Source organism: Pleurodeles waltl, chromosome 8 (assembly GCF_031143425.1).
Source record: "Pleurodeles waltl isolate 20211129_DDA chromosome 8, aPleWal1.hap1.20221129, whole genome shotgun sequence".
NCBI classification, from domain to species: Eukaryota; Metazoa; Chordata; class Amphibia; order Caudata; family Salamandridae; genus Pleurodeles; species Pleurodeles waltl.
The window spans coordinates 1,131,500,697-1,131,516,177 of NC_090447.1; the positions used below are offsets into that span (position 1 = coordinate 1,131,500,697).

Sequence of the window (15,481 nt, forward strand, 5' to 3'; positions counted from 1 at the left end):
CGGCAATATCTTTTTCATTCCCTGCATGTCATTCTGAATCACTACAGTACCTAATTCCGGACTACGCATCATGTCAACTCCACGTCCTCTACCTCTCATTTGAGGCTGGAACTTAACAGCTCTCTGCTGTGGAGGCATAGGCGGTACTATAGCTCCCTGCACTCTTGTCTGAGCTGCCTTTATTTACATCACCATCACTTTCTCCTTCAACTCTTTCTGTTTTAATTCAATCTCGCCACTACAGTATTTTGCATAGTGCAGCACATCATCAATCGGCTTTGCCTGCCAGCAAATCAAATGACTCTTAATCATCTGCCCTTCTTCTGGCCTCAATCCTCCGACGAACCTGAACACAAAATGTCACATGTCTTTCGGCTCAGTTGCTTACTTGCCACTGTACTCCTTGAATGCTTTCAACAGTCTTTCATAGTAGGTATGTATTGACTCTTTAGACTCCTGAACTGTTCTATCAGTTTGCTGCCAATCAATATTTTTGGGAGAAATTCTTGTCTTCAGGAACTCGATCACCTTATAATAATTTTTCATTGCCTCAGGTGAAGGTGCTCTTGTTGCTTTGTCCCTTTCCGGTTCACTTGTTGGTCAATCCACTGCTCTCTTACATTCAACCTACAAGTCGGCTGGCACCACTATCTCCAATAGCGTGTTTAAGTCTTTCCACAAACATTTGGAATGTTTTACAAATCTTTCTGTCTGCTGATACCACTTGACCGGCTTCTCTCTTAATTTTGGGTAGTCATTTGTAAATGACAATATATCACTCCTGTGCCATGGAACATGAACAAACTGCCCTCCTGGAATCTCTCTCATCGGAAGCATTTTTACTGATTCCTTTTCCTTTTGAACATCTTCAGACCTCTCTTGTGAACCCTGCTTTCGATTGTCTTTTTTTCTTCGTCCATCTACCTTCCCACAACTCGAATGCTCCCCAAATCTGAGCACTCTGCAACAATTCCGTCAAGTGAGCTTTCATTCCTGCTGATCTCATGTGTTCAAAATCCTTTGCCTCAGAATCTAATTTGTAACTGCGTTTTAAATGCTTTGTTTTCTCATTCTCAATGTCATGTTTTTCTGCTAATTCTGCCAATTTCTGATGTATTTTACTCACTTGTCTTGTAATCTTTGGGCATAAATACCTCAGCTCCTCTTCAGTGTAGGACTCCAATCTGTTTACTCCCATTGTTCCCTCAACTAATTCAGTTGATTCTATATTCAACCTCACATGATTTATCTGCTCTTCGCCCTTGGATGCATTTTGAGGAGTATTTAGACTGTCTAACCATTCACAAAATTGCTGAGCTGACAATCCCTGTAACAAAATGTTAATCACATTTGGCATGGGCATGGGTAGGTGTTGCACCACTGCACCTGGAGTCTGCAGCGTCAAAGGTTTCAAACTTTGACTCGCATTCGGGTCATTTACTGGATCTGGAAGCGCTACAAGTGGACTAAGATCCATTAATATTCTAGATCCATTGAAAGTCTGACCTATTGAAGACATCACTTGCACCGGATCACTTACTTCCCTTCTTACAAGACTTTGTGACATTTTGTTCTGTTCTCCCACACTTGCCTTCTTCTGTGCAAACAAGGGTACAGCTGGACCAACAGTAATTGGTAGCGATATTGCATCTGGAGCTGCCCTAACACTCCCGCCTTGCAGGAATGTTACCCCCATTGCCTGGTTCATGACTGGTGTAACATCTGACTGTGTTCCTGTCATTGGTGTAAACTTCGGCAAACCCTTTGTCTGTGCCGGAGTCAATAACATTGGAGTCAGCTCTGTCTTAACTAGCATTGGCTTCGGAAGCACTTGCTCTGTTGGCACCATTATGTTCGAGACTGTCTCAAGAACTGGTACATCTTGATAAACCCTTTGTACCGAAGGTGGATGCAACTGCGCTTGGACCACAGTAGTAGTCCCTGCATTATGTGTACTCTGTATTAGCAATGGTATCTGTCCACTATCTGTCTGAGCTGTTCCTTCAGTTCCCTGTACTTGTGTTGGAGCAGTTGCAGTGGTACTAGTACTTGGACCCCCTGAGTATGTTGCAAAGGGTGGAGTTCGATCCCTGAAGAGCTGCGTAATGAGGTCCTCAACATCAGAATCCTCATCATCAATAGGACTTTCTCTTTTTCTTTGTCTCTGTACTCCCGTTCTCTTTAGCACTATCTTCCTTCTCTGTCTCGCTTTCCTCTGTAATTGCAGGAAACAATTTTACACCCTATAGAGTCTCTGCTCTCCACCTTTTCTGTTCTCAATCCCATCTAGCTTCAGCTAAGGATTTCTCTACTTGTTTCATCCTTTTCTTGAACTTCATTTCTTGTTGCTGTCTGACCACTAGTTCCCAAACCGCTAAAGCCTCAAACTGTGCTGATCTCCATAACAGCTTCATTTCATATAATGGTATCCTCAATTCAGCCAAAATTCTCAAATTAAACATCCCATGCTCCGGAAACGCTAAGAACCCTTACTTCTTTGTTAGCTTACACCACTGCTTCAACCAAAGACCTGGTGCTACACCTCGCTTCTCCATCACACTATAAGCCGGAGATTTTTCCGGTGGGGTTGGCTCCCCCACTGACGCTTTAATATAAGTATCACTCTTCATTGCACTTCTGAATGCCTTGAAAAACTTTATTTTGTCTGTTTGTTACTTCGATTCAATAATGAAATGACTCTTACTACTATGATTCCCTTCACCCGCTTACTCAACCAATTGCCTCTTACGGATGGCTGCCGTTCCGCTTGTGACTCTTCTCACTAACCAACCTATCCCAGCGCTGTACACTCTGATGTCACACCCACACACAGTGGCTGACAAAGTCTTGCGGGTCGTCCTCCTACTTCAACTCACACAACTAATGCAAATTATTGCAAGCACCAAATATCAATAACTAAAACTAACCTGCTGGTTTACTACAGGAAGGGACACAATCGCTTCTGAGACCTTACAGATTTTCACTAATGGCTCTTTTGCTCATATAGCTATTCCTCTTTCTCAGTCTCCCACATTCGCAAGCAAAATTCGACCCTCAAATTTTACTCTCAACTGATCAGTGGGTCTGTCCTGGTGCACATAGAACTCGCCAAATTTCAGTCGAAAAATGTCTTTTACTCATCTATCTCACACACCGACTTGTTGACCACGCCCAATCAATCTACTGAACAAGACAGATTACAACATATAAGTGTCTCCTACACTTGTCAATATACTCCGGAGTCTTAGACGACGCATGGTCCATACATCACCAACAACCACGTGGATAATTTTTTAGCACAAAGCGCCACACACATGTGAAGTTCGACTTCCCTACTCTTATACTGTGGAGTGCGCACACTCCTACTAACCTCAACTGGAGTACGAAGACTCCCTACTTTTACCTCACATACATGCGGTTTGCTTAAGCCTGTGCAAGCGCAACCTACCACTAAGCCTGTGCAAGCGCAACCTACTACTTTCACACTATCACAAAACACACCGAGAACATACCGAACTTTACTAGCAGTATCCAGGATCTGGGAAAGTCATTTCTGGGCTTAAGGGGACATCATCTTTGCTACAATTGCCATTTCAGAAGAACAAAATTCAAACCTCATAAAATACGCACAACTAACCTTAACTTATACTACTACCATAACCAATAGTTACCTCACAGCTCAGCTAGTTCTCCAAGGAAACTAACCATCAAGCTGCTACCAAAAACCGTTAGCGCGCCTTGTCCTTAGTAAACTTACAAGGGGACGCGTATCGGTCGATGAACCTTTTGAATCGCATGGAGTATCCTAGTCATGCAGTAACTACTGAAACGATAGCTAACATCAATAATCAAGAAACATTCTATGAAAAACAGCTTTAATCCATAATACTCCAGAATAACCATTACTCAGGAAGGAGTTAACAATTTTTATTCCCTATTGATTACAATTCTAGATCATCCTTTAGTTCAGTCTTTATTCAAATCAATCTTTTTATTAATTCATTATAAAGGAAATCAATTCTTAAAGAAAGCTTATATGACAATGCAATACCCCAAACTAAGAATACCAGCATTAATAGTGAAATTCAGCAATTTAGTTCGTCAGTCACTTGTCACTGTCAATGTCACCTCTAATAACCTACCCAACCAAGATTAGCATTAGCATGGGGTCTTCATGCGAAAACAATTTAGTGAAAACATAAATTTGGAAAAATCTACCTAAATGAGAATCTTTAAAACAGCGCAGTTGGTACCTAGAAAAAAAGGCACAAAAGTAGTCAGTCACATTTTCATAGCTACCTATCCAGGATGGATCAGCAACAAGTCAGTCTTTGCCTTCAGGTCATCTATTAGTCAGCTACTGATCAGGCTCACAGACCATGAGCCCAATATCAGCACCTCAGACAGCGTCTCCTGACGTCATCAACTTCTCTCCTGCAACTCTGATTTCTTGCCCCTTGTCCTGACTTTTTATTAGGGTCTCCCAGTCCATCCCCCTAATTGCTAATTGGTCAATCATTTGGCGGATATGACTTTAACCTATAGTTTTTGTTTGCCAAATCTACTAATTTTCATATGTCTTGCTTCACAAGAAGCGGATTGGTTTTTCATACAATGTCCTCATCTTCCGGCCCTTCAGGTATCAAAATTGTTGCATATTCTTCTTTGGTCAGTGCTTCAATTGTTCAAGTCCTGGGAAAGTACGTTTAGCTTGCTGTACACATAATTGTATCAAATTGTCTTCATCGTCTTCTGTCTACCGGTAAATTGCAGAAAATTATTATCTAAGTAACTTGAGCTTCAAGCCCCCTCTGCAAAGTCCTCTGCAAAGCATTCAGTATTTCAGATTTTCGAGCATGCGAGGCCCAGGGAAACTAGGCCTTTAGTCTAGCTAACTTAATACTACAAATTAATACAGAACATAGGTTATACATCTCATTATGACATATTATTACATATTTTTCATATATTTTCATTATTTCATACAATTTCAGTCATTTTAGTGCACATGGTGATCATATCCCGAGGGCACATTTTCAAACGTGCACATTATTTTTCTATAATTAATTTCTCTATGTGATTTCTCATAAGTAATAACATATAAACCATTGATAATTTTCTTAATTAGCATATCTGCTTTAAAGCATTATACAGCGACACGTCCACAAATGGGGACTCCACCCACAAGTCCTCCTCCCATACTTCCAGAAATGGGGTTTCCTCAAATAGACCTTTTTGCAACTGCAGAAAATGCTAAATGTTCAAACTTTGCCTCCAGGTTCCCACGTCCATTATTGCAGGGCAATGCTCTATGGATGAAATTGGTCAGTGAGATTTGCCTACGCCTTTTCTCCTCTCCCTCTGTTTTCAGAACTGGTTCTGAAGCTCATGCAAACACCTCTCACAATGATCCTAGTAGCTCCCACCTGGGTTTGACAAAAAGCTCACAAACAGGCCAGACATTCTCACTCAGAACCATGGAGAAATCGGGCACCCAGGTTCCACATTTTCAACCTAGTGATTTAGCTCCTGAGGTCATAGAATTTGGTTACTGTCACCTGAATATATGACTATTCTTTAAGAAGCCCATAGACCTGCAACTAGAGCTTGCTATGCGGCAAAATGAAAAAGATTTGTCTGCTACTGTCATTCAAGACACATTGTCCCTTTCAGAGAGACAAGAGACTTTGTCTGCTACATGCTTCACCTAAAAAAGTCTGGGTTAGCATTAACTTCTAGAAGATTACATCTTGCTGCAATGGTCACCTGTCTACAGAATAGGCAACAAGTCTCTTTATTCAAAATTCCAGTCATTAAAGCCTTCATAGAAGGGATCAAAAGAGTTATTCCACCATGGGTTCCACCTTGCACCCTCATGGAATCTTAATGTTGTTCTCCCATGACTTGTGGGGCCTCCATTTGAACCACTGCATTCATGCCCCTTTCAGTTCCTTTCTTGGAAAATTGCATTTTTAGTTGCTGTCACCTCACTTAAACATGTTAGTGAGCTCCATGTTTTAACATTGGAAGAACTTTTCTTCAAGTTACATAGAGACGGGGTGGTCTAACGCTCAAACTCTAAAATTCTCCCTAAAATTGTCTCCCGTTTTTTCTTCAGTCAATCGAGTTACCATTTTTTTCCCCCACAACCAGATTCAGTTGTGGAGAGGGTTCTCCATACATTGGGTGCTAAAAGGGCCCTTATGTTGTACATTGATAGAAATAAAACGCTCATAAAAGAGTAGAAAAAAATGCTTTTTCCAGATCACACATAGCCAGAGGGATAGTTAAATGCATTCAAACATGTTTTGCCAAAGCCAAAAGAACTTTACTTACACCTCCCAGAACATACTCTATAGGACGAAATGAGCAACTATGGTTTTCCTAGGAAACATTCCAATAGCTGACATGTGCAAAGCAGCTACATGGTCCACGTCACACACTTTCACAAATCTTTGTGTGGATGTTTTGGCATGTAGGTCAGGCAGTCATATGTACACTTTTCCAGACAACTTCAACACCCACAGGTTAGCCCCCGCTTCTGAGGGGGACTGCTTTACAGTCTGCGCAAAGCATGTGTATCTAAAGCCGCACATGCCTCAAACGGAATTTGTTATTTACCCTGTAAACATCGGTTCATGGCATGTAGTGCTGTAGATTCACATGTGCTTGCCCTCCTCCCAGGACACCTGTGGCCGTTGCAGTTTCTTGCATTACATATATTCACATGGACACCTTATTACTTACACTTATACACTCCATTCTCACCCTCTTTCTGGAAAAAAGTCTAACAGTGGAGTCAATGAGATGGCAAGAGTGTGCAAAGTACGCAAAGCATGTGAATCTACAGCACTATATACCACAAACAAATGCTTACAGTATAAGGAACATATTCCTTATGTACCTTTATGTGTAATGGAAGTATGATCTTTGAAGATGACTGAGTGATTAATTTGTTTAAAATGATTTAAATATATTGGGGGGGAATGATAAATTACGTACGTTGTATTAGGTTAATGCATAGTATTGTTTGAATGTCATTTAAAAATGATGCTGCAAGCAGGAAACATTCAAATGGAAATTTCTAAGATCAGAATATCTCTTCATTACCTACAGGTCCAATTGCAACACAGAGTGTACTCCTAGAGGCACAGATAAAACCGAAAGCAGAGAAGAATACACCAACCAGAACAGATGAAACACCAACCAGAACGGATAAATGGGCCGTAAAAGATGAATGGGTGGAAGGAGTTTCTCCAGAGGGTTACACGTACTACTACAATGCAGCAACAGGAGGTAATCCATTATACTGAGGGCTTGGCAACAAACGATATTGGTTTCAATATTTCACATCAGTATTATTTGTCCACTTTACCTTAGAACTTGCGTTCAATGGCATGTATGGCTGTAGAAGCACATGCTCTGCATACTCCTCACATCTAGTATTAAGTCTGGATTTGCATAAGTTGTTTTTATTCGAAGAAGTCTTTCGCATCACGAGGTTGAGTGACTCCTCTTGGTGACAATGCGCATGGGCATCGACTCCATTGTTAGATTGTTTTCTCTCCGCCATTGGGTTCGGATATGTGTGCCCCGCTCTGTGTTCCTACAGTTACGCAGAGATCAGTAGTCACCTCCACATTGAGCGCCTGCCCTGTAGATGAAGATTTCTCATCTAATATCGAGCTTAAGCCTCAAATCGATGACAACAGGGCTGTTTTGGCTAACAAAGAAACCTATAATCCCCCACTTATCAACTCTAGGATGGGTGTCTCCAACACAGCACTTAGTCAAATACCATCTACAGTAGGGGCTAGGTCTGTTAGAATTTCAGTCCCAGCGCTAACAAAGGGGCCTTCACTAGCTGGAGGGGAGCTGCCTGTGATGGGAAAATAATCCACAGGGAGTATGGAAATAGCACAGGTGACTGGGTACACCTCTGTGCCTCACCTTTTGGGCATGAAGGGTGGGAGCAGCATCATTGAAGGAAATCTAGATAGAGAGTTAAATAATATGCCATGTGTCTTTAACAGGGCCGCAGGTCTGAATAAACAAAGTAATAGTGACAATGCAACCGACCAGCACCTGAGCTTTGTAGACACCACCTCTGTACCGCATGGGGCCATCGTGCCAGTTGAAAGGGGGTCTCAATCAACAGGAAGTTTAAGGCCAGGCCAGGAGGTTGTCCGGGGTAGTGAGAATAGAAGTCAAACTCGCCTAGAATCAGATTATGAATACACTAGGGTATTAAAGATAAAGCCTGCTATCTATCAAGAACATACGGATCTGTCGACCATAACTTTTACTCCCATTATATGCCACTCAGGGGTCATGGGATATTCTCAATAGATCGAATATCCTGCGATTACTACATCATATATCGGCATTTGCAAACTTAATGTCAGAAGACTTAATAGAGGTAAACTTCAGTACTTTCACATGGATTAGTGAGCTTGAGCCAACAGTGACCACATGGTCGGCACAAAGTAATATTGCTAGAATTTTTTTAATATGAAGGCCTTTTAGAAAACTGGGGCATAAGAATTAGCAAGGAAGTCAGAGACTGGTACCCACGAGTCTCATCCGCTGGAAAACAAGCTCCAGCTCTAGCGAGAGAAAATTTAAATGTACCGAGAGGTACCTCGGTTATGAATCCACTATTCTCAGGGGAAAAAATAACCATACATCTGATACGGGAAACTGGTGATCCCAACCAGGATTGGCCTAAGAATATAGTTAGGGCTGAATCTGGTGGGCTAAATGAGAGCCATGATACTTTGAGGGGGCAAGGATGGGATTGGCTCCCTGCAGCATTGCCTACCAAAATGAAGAAGTGTATTTAGCTCTGTACGCACTTCCAATAAATTTGAATTGAATCCAATTAAAATAATATGCTGGAATGTGGCTGGCCTGGCTTCATTACTAACCGGCGCTGGCTTTAAGACTTTTGCAAATGAGGCAGACATAATGTGCTTTCAAGAAACTTGGTAGGCAGAACCACTGGCTATAGAGGGCTTCATAACATGTCAGTCCCCTGCTTACAAAAAAAAATTGTTTGGTAGATGTATCGGAGGTCTTGCTACATATGTTAAGTTAGAACTGGCCACTAAACTAGTAATGTGGGAGAATCCTGCTAGTAACATGCTACTGCTAACAATACATGGCTTAGCCTTATGTAAGAAAACCACTCCAGTCACAGTGATAAACATATGTTCGATGGCATGTGTAGCTGCAGATACACATGTTGTGCATAGCCCGCCATCTGGTGTTGGGTCGGAGTGTTACAAGTTGTTTTTCTTCGAAGAAGTCTTTCGAGTCACGAGACCGAGGGACTCCTCCTCTTTTGCTTCCATTGCGCATGGGCGTCGACTCCATCTTCGATTGTTTTTTTTTCCGCCATCGGGTTCGGACGTGTTCCTTTTCGCTCCGGGTTTCGGGACGGAAAGTTAGTCAAAACTTCGGAAAACTACGTCGGTATTGTTTCGTTCGGTATCGGGTTAGAATAGAATCGACACCGAATCGTGAAGAGCTCCGGTAGCCCTTTGGGGTAATTTCGATCCCCCGTCGGGGCCTGGTCGGCCCGACCGCGTGTACGATCGACACTGATGGAACGTACCCCGTTCCGATTCTGTCCTAAATGCCACAATAAATATCCATATACGGACCAACATTTGGTCTGTAACCTGTGCCTGTCGCCCGAGCACAGGGAAGAGACGTGTGAGGCCTGTCGTGCGTTTCGGTCCCGAAAAACGCTCCGTGACCGGCGAGCCAGAAGATTGCAGATGGCGGCCACGCCGACAGGACAACATGGGTTCGAAGAACATGGAGAAGAAGAGGAAGCCTTCTCCATTCATGAATCGGACTCGGAAGAACTCGACGTCGAAGAAACCGTGAGTAAGACGTCGAAGCAAGCACCACACAAGAAAACAGACAAGGCCCAGGGGACGCCACCGCCAAAAGGCCATGGCTCAACCCATAAAAAAGGTGACCGTCCATCGGCACCGAAAAAGGCCGAAGCTGTGCCGAGATCGTCCGACTCCGGTCGAGACACAGGCACGCAGCAATCTCGGGACCGAGACAGTGCTGCCGAAAAAGATCGACGCTGAGACAGCGGAACCGAAGCTGCTCGACGCAGAGACAGCGGCACCGAGGATGATCGACGCCTAGAAGGCTCGACTCCGAAAAAGAGAAAATTCGCCTCGGAGCCGAAAACAAGCAAAGACACAGTTTCGGTGCCAAAACGACCGGCAACCGAACCGACTGCCAGCTCATATTCAGAGGAACAATCACTGTCCTCTCAAATGCGCAAACACAGATTTGAGGAAGAGTTGCAGTCCACTGACGTGGACCACACACAAAAGCGGATCTTCATACAAAGTGGGACAGGAAAAATCAGCACCCTTCCCCCAATCAGGAGAAAAAGGAGACTCGAGTTCCAAACACAGGAACAAACACCACAAATACAAGTGGTTAAAAAGGTGACCCCGCCACCCTCTCCTCCACCTGTGACTCATATATCACCGGCACAGACTCCGTCACATTCACCGGCTCATACCACCATGAGCCAAGATGACCAAGACGCTTGGGACCTATACAATGCCCCAGTATCAGACAATAGTCCTGAGTCGTACCCTACCAAGCCCTCACCACCTGAGGACAGCACAGCGTATGCACAGGTGGTAGCTAGGGCAGCAGAGTTCCATAACGTGTTGTTACACGCAGAACCTGTCGAGGATGACTTCCTTTTCAACACCCTCTCTTCCACCCATAGCACCTACCAGAGCCTGCCTATGCTTCCAGGAATGCTAAGGCACGCAAAGCAGATCTTCAAAGACCCTGTCAAGAGTAGAGCGATAACTGCAAGGGTGGAGAAGAAATATAAAGCACCGCCTACGGACCCTACTTTTATCACCTCACAGCTGCCACCAGATTCAGTCGTGGTAGGGGCAGCTCGCAAAAGAGCCAACTCGCACACATCGGGCGAGGCACCACCTCCGGATAAGGAGAGCCGCAAGTTTGACGCAGCTGGGAAAAGGGTCGCAGTACAAGCTGCAAACCAGTGGCGCATCGCCAACTCTCAGGCGCTCCTAGCGCGATATGATAGAGCCCATTGGGACGAGATGCAGCATCTCATCGAGCATCTACCCAAAGAATTTCAAAAACGGGCAAAACAGGTGGTTGAGGAGGGACAAAACATCTCCAATAACCAAATACGCTCCTCTATGGATGCAGCGGACACAGCTGAAAGAACAATAAATACTGCAGTAACCATAAGAAGGCACGCATGGTTGCGCACATCTGGCTTTAAACCGGAAATACAGCAAGCGGTGCTCAATATGCCGTTCAATGTACAACATTTGTTTGGACCCGAAGTCGACACGGCGATTGAGAAATTGAAAAAGGACACTGACACAGCCAAGGCCATGGGCGCACTCTATTCCCCGCAGGGCAGAGGCACTTTCGGCACCTTCCGCAAAACAACCTTCAGAGGGTGGTTTCGGGGTCAAGCCACACAAGCCAGCACCTCACAAATAACACCGTCTACATACCAGGGACAGTACCAAAGGGGAGGCTTTCGGGGCCAGTACAGAGGAGGACAATTCCCTAGAAACCGGGGAAAATTTCAGAGTCCAAAAACCCCTCCAACCAAACAGTGACTCACAAGTCACTCAACCCCTTCACACAACACCAGTGGGGGGAAGACTAAGTCAGTTTTACAAATCTTGGGAGGAGATAACAACAGACACTTGGGTCTTAGCAATTATCCGACATGGTTATTGCATAGAATTTCTCCAAATCCCTCCAAATGTCCCACCAAAAACACAGAATATGTCCAAACAACATCTAGACCTTCTAGAACTAGAAGTTCAAGCATTACTGCAAAAGGACGCAATAGAATTGGTACCATGTACACAAATAAACACTGGAGTTTACTCACTGTACTTTCTAATACCAAAAAGGGACAAAACACTGAGACCAATCCTAGATCTCAGAACACTAAACACCTACATCAAATCAGACCACTTTCACATGGTCACGCTACAAGACGTGTTACCACTGCTAAAGCAACAAGACTACATGACAACCTTAGATCTAAAGGACGCGTATTTCCACATACCGATACATCCCTCGCACAGGAAATACCGAAAGTTCGTATTCAAAGGAATACATTACCAATTCAAAGTGTTGCCGTTCGGTATAACAACCGCACCAAGAGTGTTTACAAAATGCCTGGCAGTAGTACCTGCACACATCAGAAGGCAGCAAATACACGTATTCCCGTACCTAGACGATTGGCTAATCAAGACCAACTCCCTAACAAAGTGTTCATACCACACGGATTATGTCATACAAACCCTCCACAAGCTCGGTTTCTCCATCAACTATACAAAATCTCACATTCTACCGTGCAAAACACAGCAATACTTAGGAGCAACAATCAACACAACAAAGGGAATAGCCACTCCAAGTCCACAAAGGGTTCAAAATTTTCACAAGGTTATACAAGCCATGTATCCAACACAAAAGATACAGGCAAAGATGGTATTAAAACTCCTAGGCATGATGTCCTCATGCATAGCCATTGTCCCAAACGCAAGACTGCACATGAGGCCCTTACAACAGTGCCTAGCATCACAATGGTCACATGCACAGGGTCACCTTCTAGATCTGGTGTTGATAGACCGCCAAACATACATCTCGCTTCTATGGTGGAACAGTATAAATTTAAACAAGGGGCGGCCTTTCCAAGACCCAGTGCCACAATACGTGATAACAACAGATGCTTCCATGACAGGGTGGGGAGCACACCTCAGTCAACACACCATCCAAGGACAATGGGACGTACATCAAACAAGGCTTCATATAAATCACCTCGAATTGTTAGCAGTATTCCTAGCGTTGAAAGCATTTCAACCCATCATAACCCACAAATACATTCTTGTCAAAACAGACAACATGACAACAATGTATTATCTAAACAAACAAGGGGGAACACACTCGACACAGCTGTGCCTCCTGGCACAAAAGATATGGCAATGGGCAATTCACAACCACATTCGCCTAATAGCACAATTTATTCCAGGGATCCAAAATCAACTAGCAGACAATCTCTCTCGAGATCACCAACAGGTCCACGAATGGGAGATTCACCCCCAAATTCTAAACACTTACTTCAAGATTTGGGGAACACCTCAAATAGACCTATTTGCAACAAAAGAGAACGCAAAATGCCAAAACTTCGCATCCAGGTACCCACACAGGCAGTCTCAAGGCAATGCTCTATGGATGAACTGGTCAGGGATATTTGCGTACGCTTTTCCCCCTCTCCCTCTCCTTCCATATCTAGTAAACAAATTGAGTCAAAACAAACTCAAACTCATACTAGTAGCACCGACATGGGCAAGACAACCTTGGTACACAACACTACTAGACCTGTCAGTAGTGCCCCATGTCAAGTTACCCAACAGGCCAGATCTGTTAACTCAACACAATCAACAGATCAGGCATCCAAACCCAGCATCGCTGAATCTAGCAATCTGGCTCCTGAAATCCTAGAATTCGGACATTTAAACCTCACCCAAGAATGTATGGAAGTCATAAAACAGCTAGAAGACCATCCACTAGACACTACTACGCAAGCAAATGGAAAAGATTTGTTTGCTACTGCCATAATAAGCAAGTTCAACCATTACATGCATCTCCAAAGGATGTAGTGGGATACTTACTACATTTACAGAAATCAAATTTAGCCTTCTCTTCCATAAAAATACACCTCGCAGCAATATCTGCATACCTGCAGATTACCCATTCAACTTCACTATTTAGGATACCTGTCATTAAAGCGTTTATGGAAGGCCTAAAAAGAATTATACCACCAAGAACACCACCTGTTCCTTCATGGAACCTCAACATCGTCTTAACAAGACTCATGGGCCCACCTTTTGAACCCATGCACTCTTGCGAAATGCAATTCTTAACGTGGAAGGTTGCATTTCTCATTGCCATCACATCCCTAAGAAGAGTAAGTGAAATTCAGGTGTTTACTATACAAGAACCTTTTATTCAAATACACAAAAATAAGGTAGTCCTAAGAACCAATCCTAAATTTTTACCAGAAAGTTATTTCACCGTTCCACTTAAATCAAACGGTAGAACTACCAGTGTTCTTCCCACAGCCAGACTCAGTAGCTGAAAGGGCACTACATACATTAGACATCAGAAGAGCATTAATGTACTACATTGACAGAACAAAAGAAATTAGGAAAACAAAACAACTGTTTATTGCATTTCAAAAACCTCATACAGGAAACCCAATATCAAAACAGGGGATAGCCAGATGGATAGTTAAGTGCATCCAAATCTGCTACCTTAAAGCAAAAAGGGAGCTGCCCATTACACCAAGGGCACACTCAACCCGAAAGAAAGGCGCTAGCATGGCCTTCCTAGGGAATATTCCAATGCACGAGATATGTAAGGCAGCCACATGGTCTACGCCTCACACATTTACTAAGCACTACTGTGTAGACGTGCTATCCGCACAACAAGCCACAGTAGGTCAAGCCGTACTAAGAACTTTATTTCAGACTACTTCAACTCCTACAGGCTGAGCCACCGCTTTTGGGGAGATAACTGCTTACTAGTCTATGCACAACATGTGTATCTGCAGCTACACATGCCATCGAACTGAAAATGTCACTTACCCAGTGTACATCTGTTCGTGGCATTAGTCGCTGCAGATTCACATGTTCCCACCCGCCTCCCCGGGAGCCTGTAGTCGTTTGGAAGTTATCTTCAACTTTGTACATTTGTAAATATATTATTTAAACCTTAATTGTTACATACTTATTCACTCCATTGCATGGGCACTATTACTAACACACACAACTCCTACCTCACCCTCTGCGGGGAAAACAATCGAAGATGGAGTCGACGCCCATGCGCAATGAACGCAAAAGAGGAGGAGTCCCTCGGTCTCGTGACTCGAAAGACTTCTTCGAAGAAAAACAACTTGTAACACTCCGACCCAACACCAGATGGCGGGCTATGCACAACATGTGAATCTGCAGCAACTAATGCCACGAACAGATGTACACTGGGTAAGTGACATTTTCAATATTAATCCCTACCGAGGTAAGAAATTGATGATGGCCAAATCTACGCTAGGTCTACTGAAAGAGTTTGTCCATGTTCACCCAGGCCATGAGTATGTCCTGGCAGGGGACTTTAATACTCGCCAGCTTGGCCAGGAAAGGTGGCACTCTCGAGATCCCGTACGACTGGCCTTAGAAGCTTTTTTTAATGAATATGGCATAAAAACAACTGATCGTAGCAATATAGCAGTGGGCACCTGTATTCCTACTTTTAGAGACATATCCACAATAGATTACATCTTTCTAAGCCCAGCACTCCTGAGCCGGTGCCTAAGCCATAAGGTGACTTACAGATCTGAAAGTGACCACAACCCGGTGGTAATAAAAGT

At 43.6% G+C, this 15,481-nt stretch overlaps 1 protein-coding gene across 1 annotated transcript in view; it reads left to right on the forward strand.

The window, feature by feature from the left end:
- Positions 1 to 15,481, forward strand: part of WBP4 (WW domain binding protein 4) — a 386,635-nt gene that overhangs the window by 144,261 nt on the left and 226,893 nt on the right. Inside the window, exon 5 of the mRNA XM_069203523.1 lies at positions 7,117 to 7,296. Coding sequence (XP_069059624.1) covers positions 7,117 to 7,296 — 180 coding nt within the window. The remainder of the gene's footprint in view (positions 1 to 7,116; positions 7,297 to 15,481) is intronic.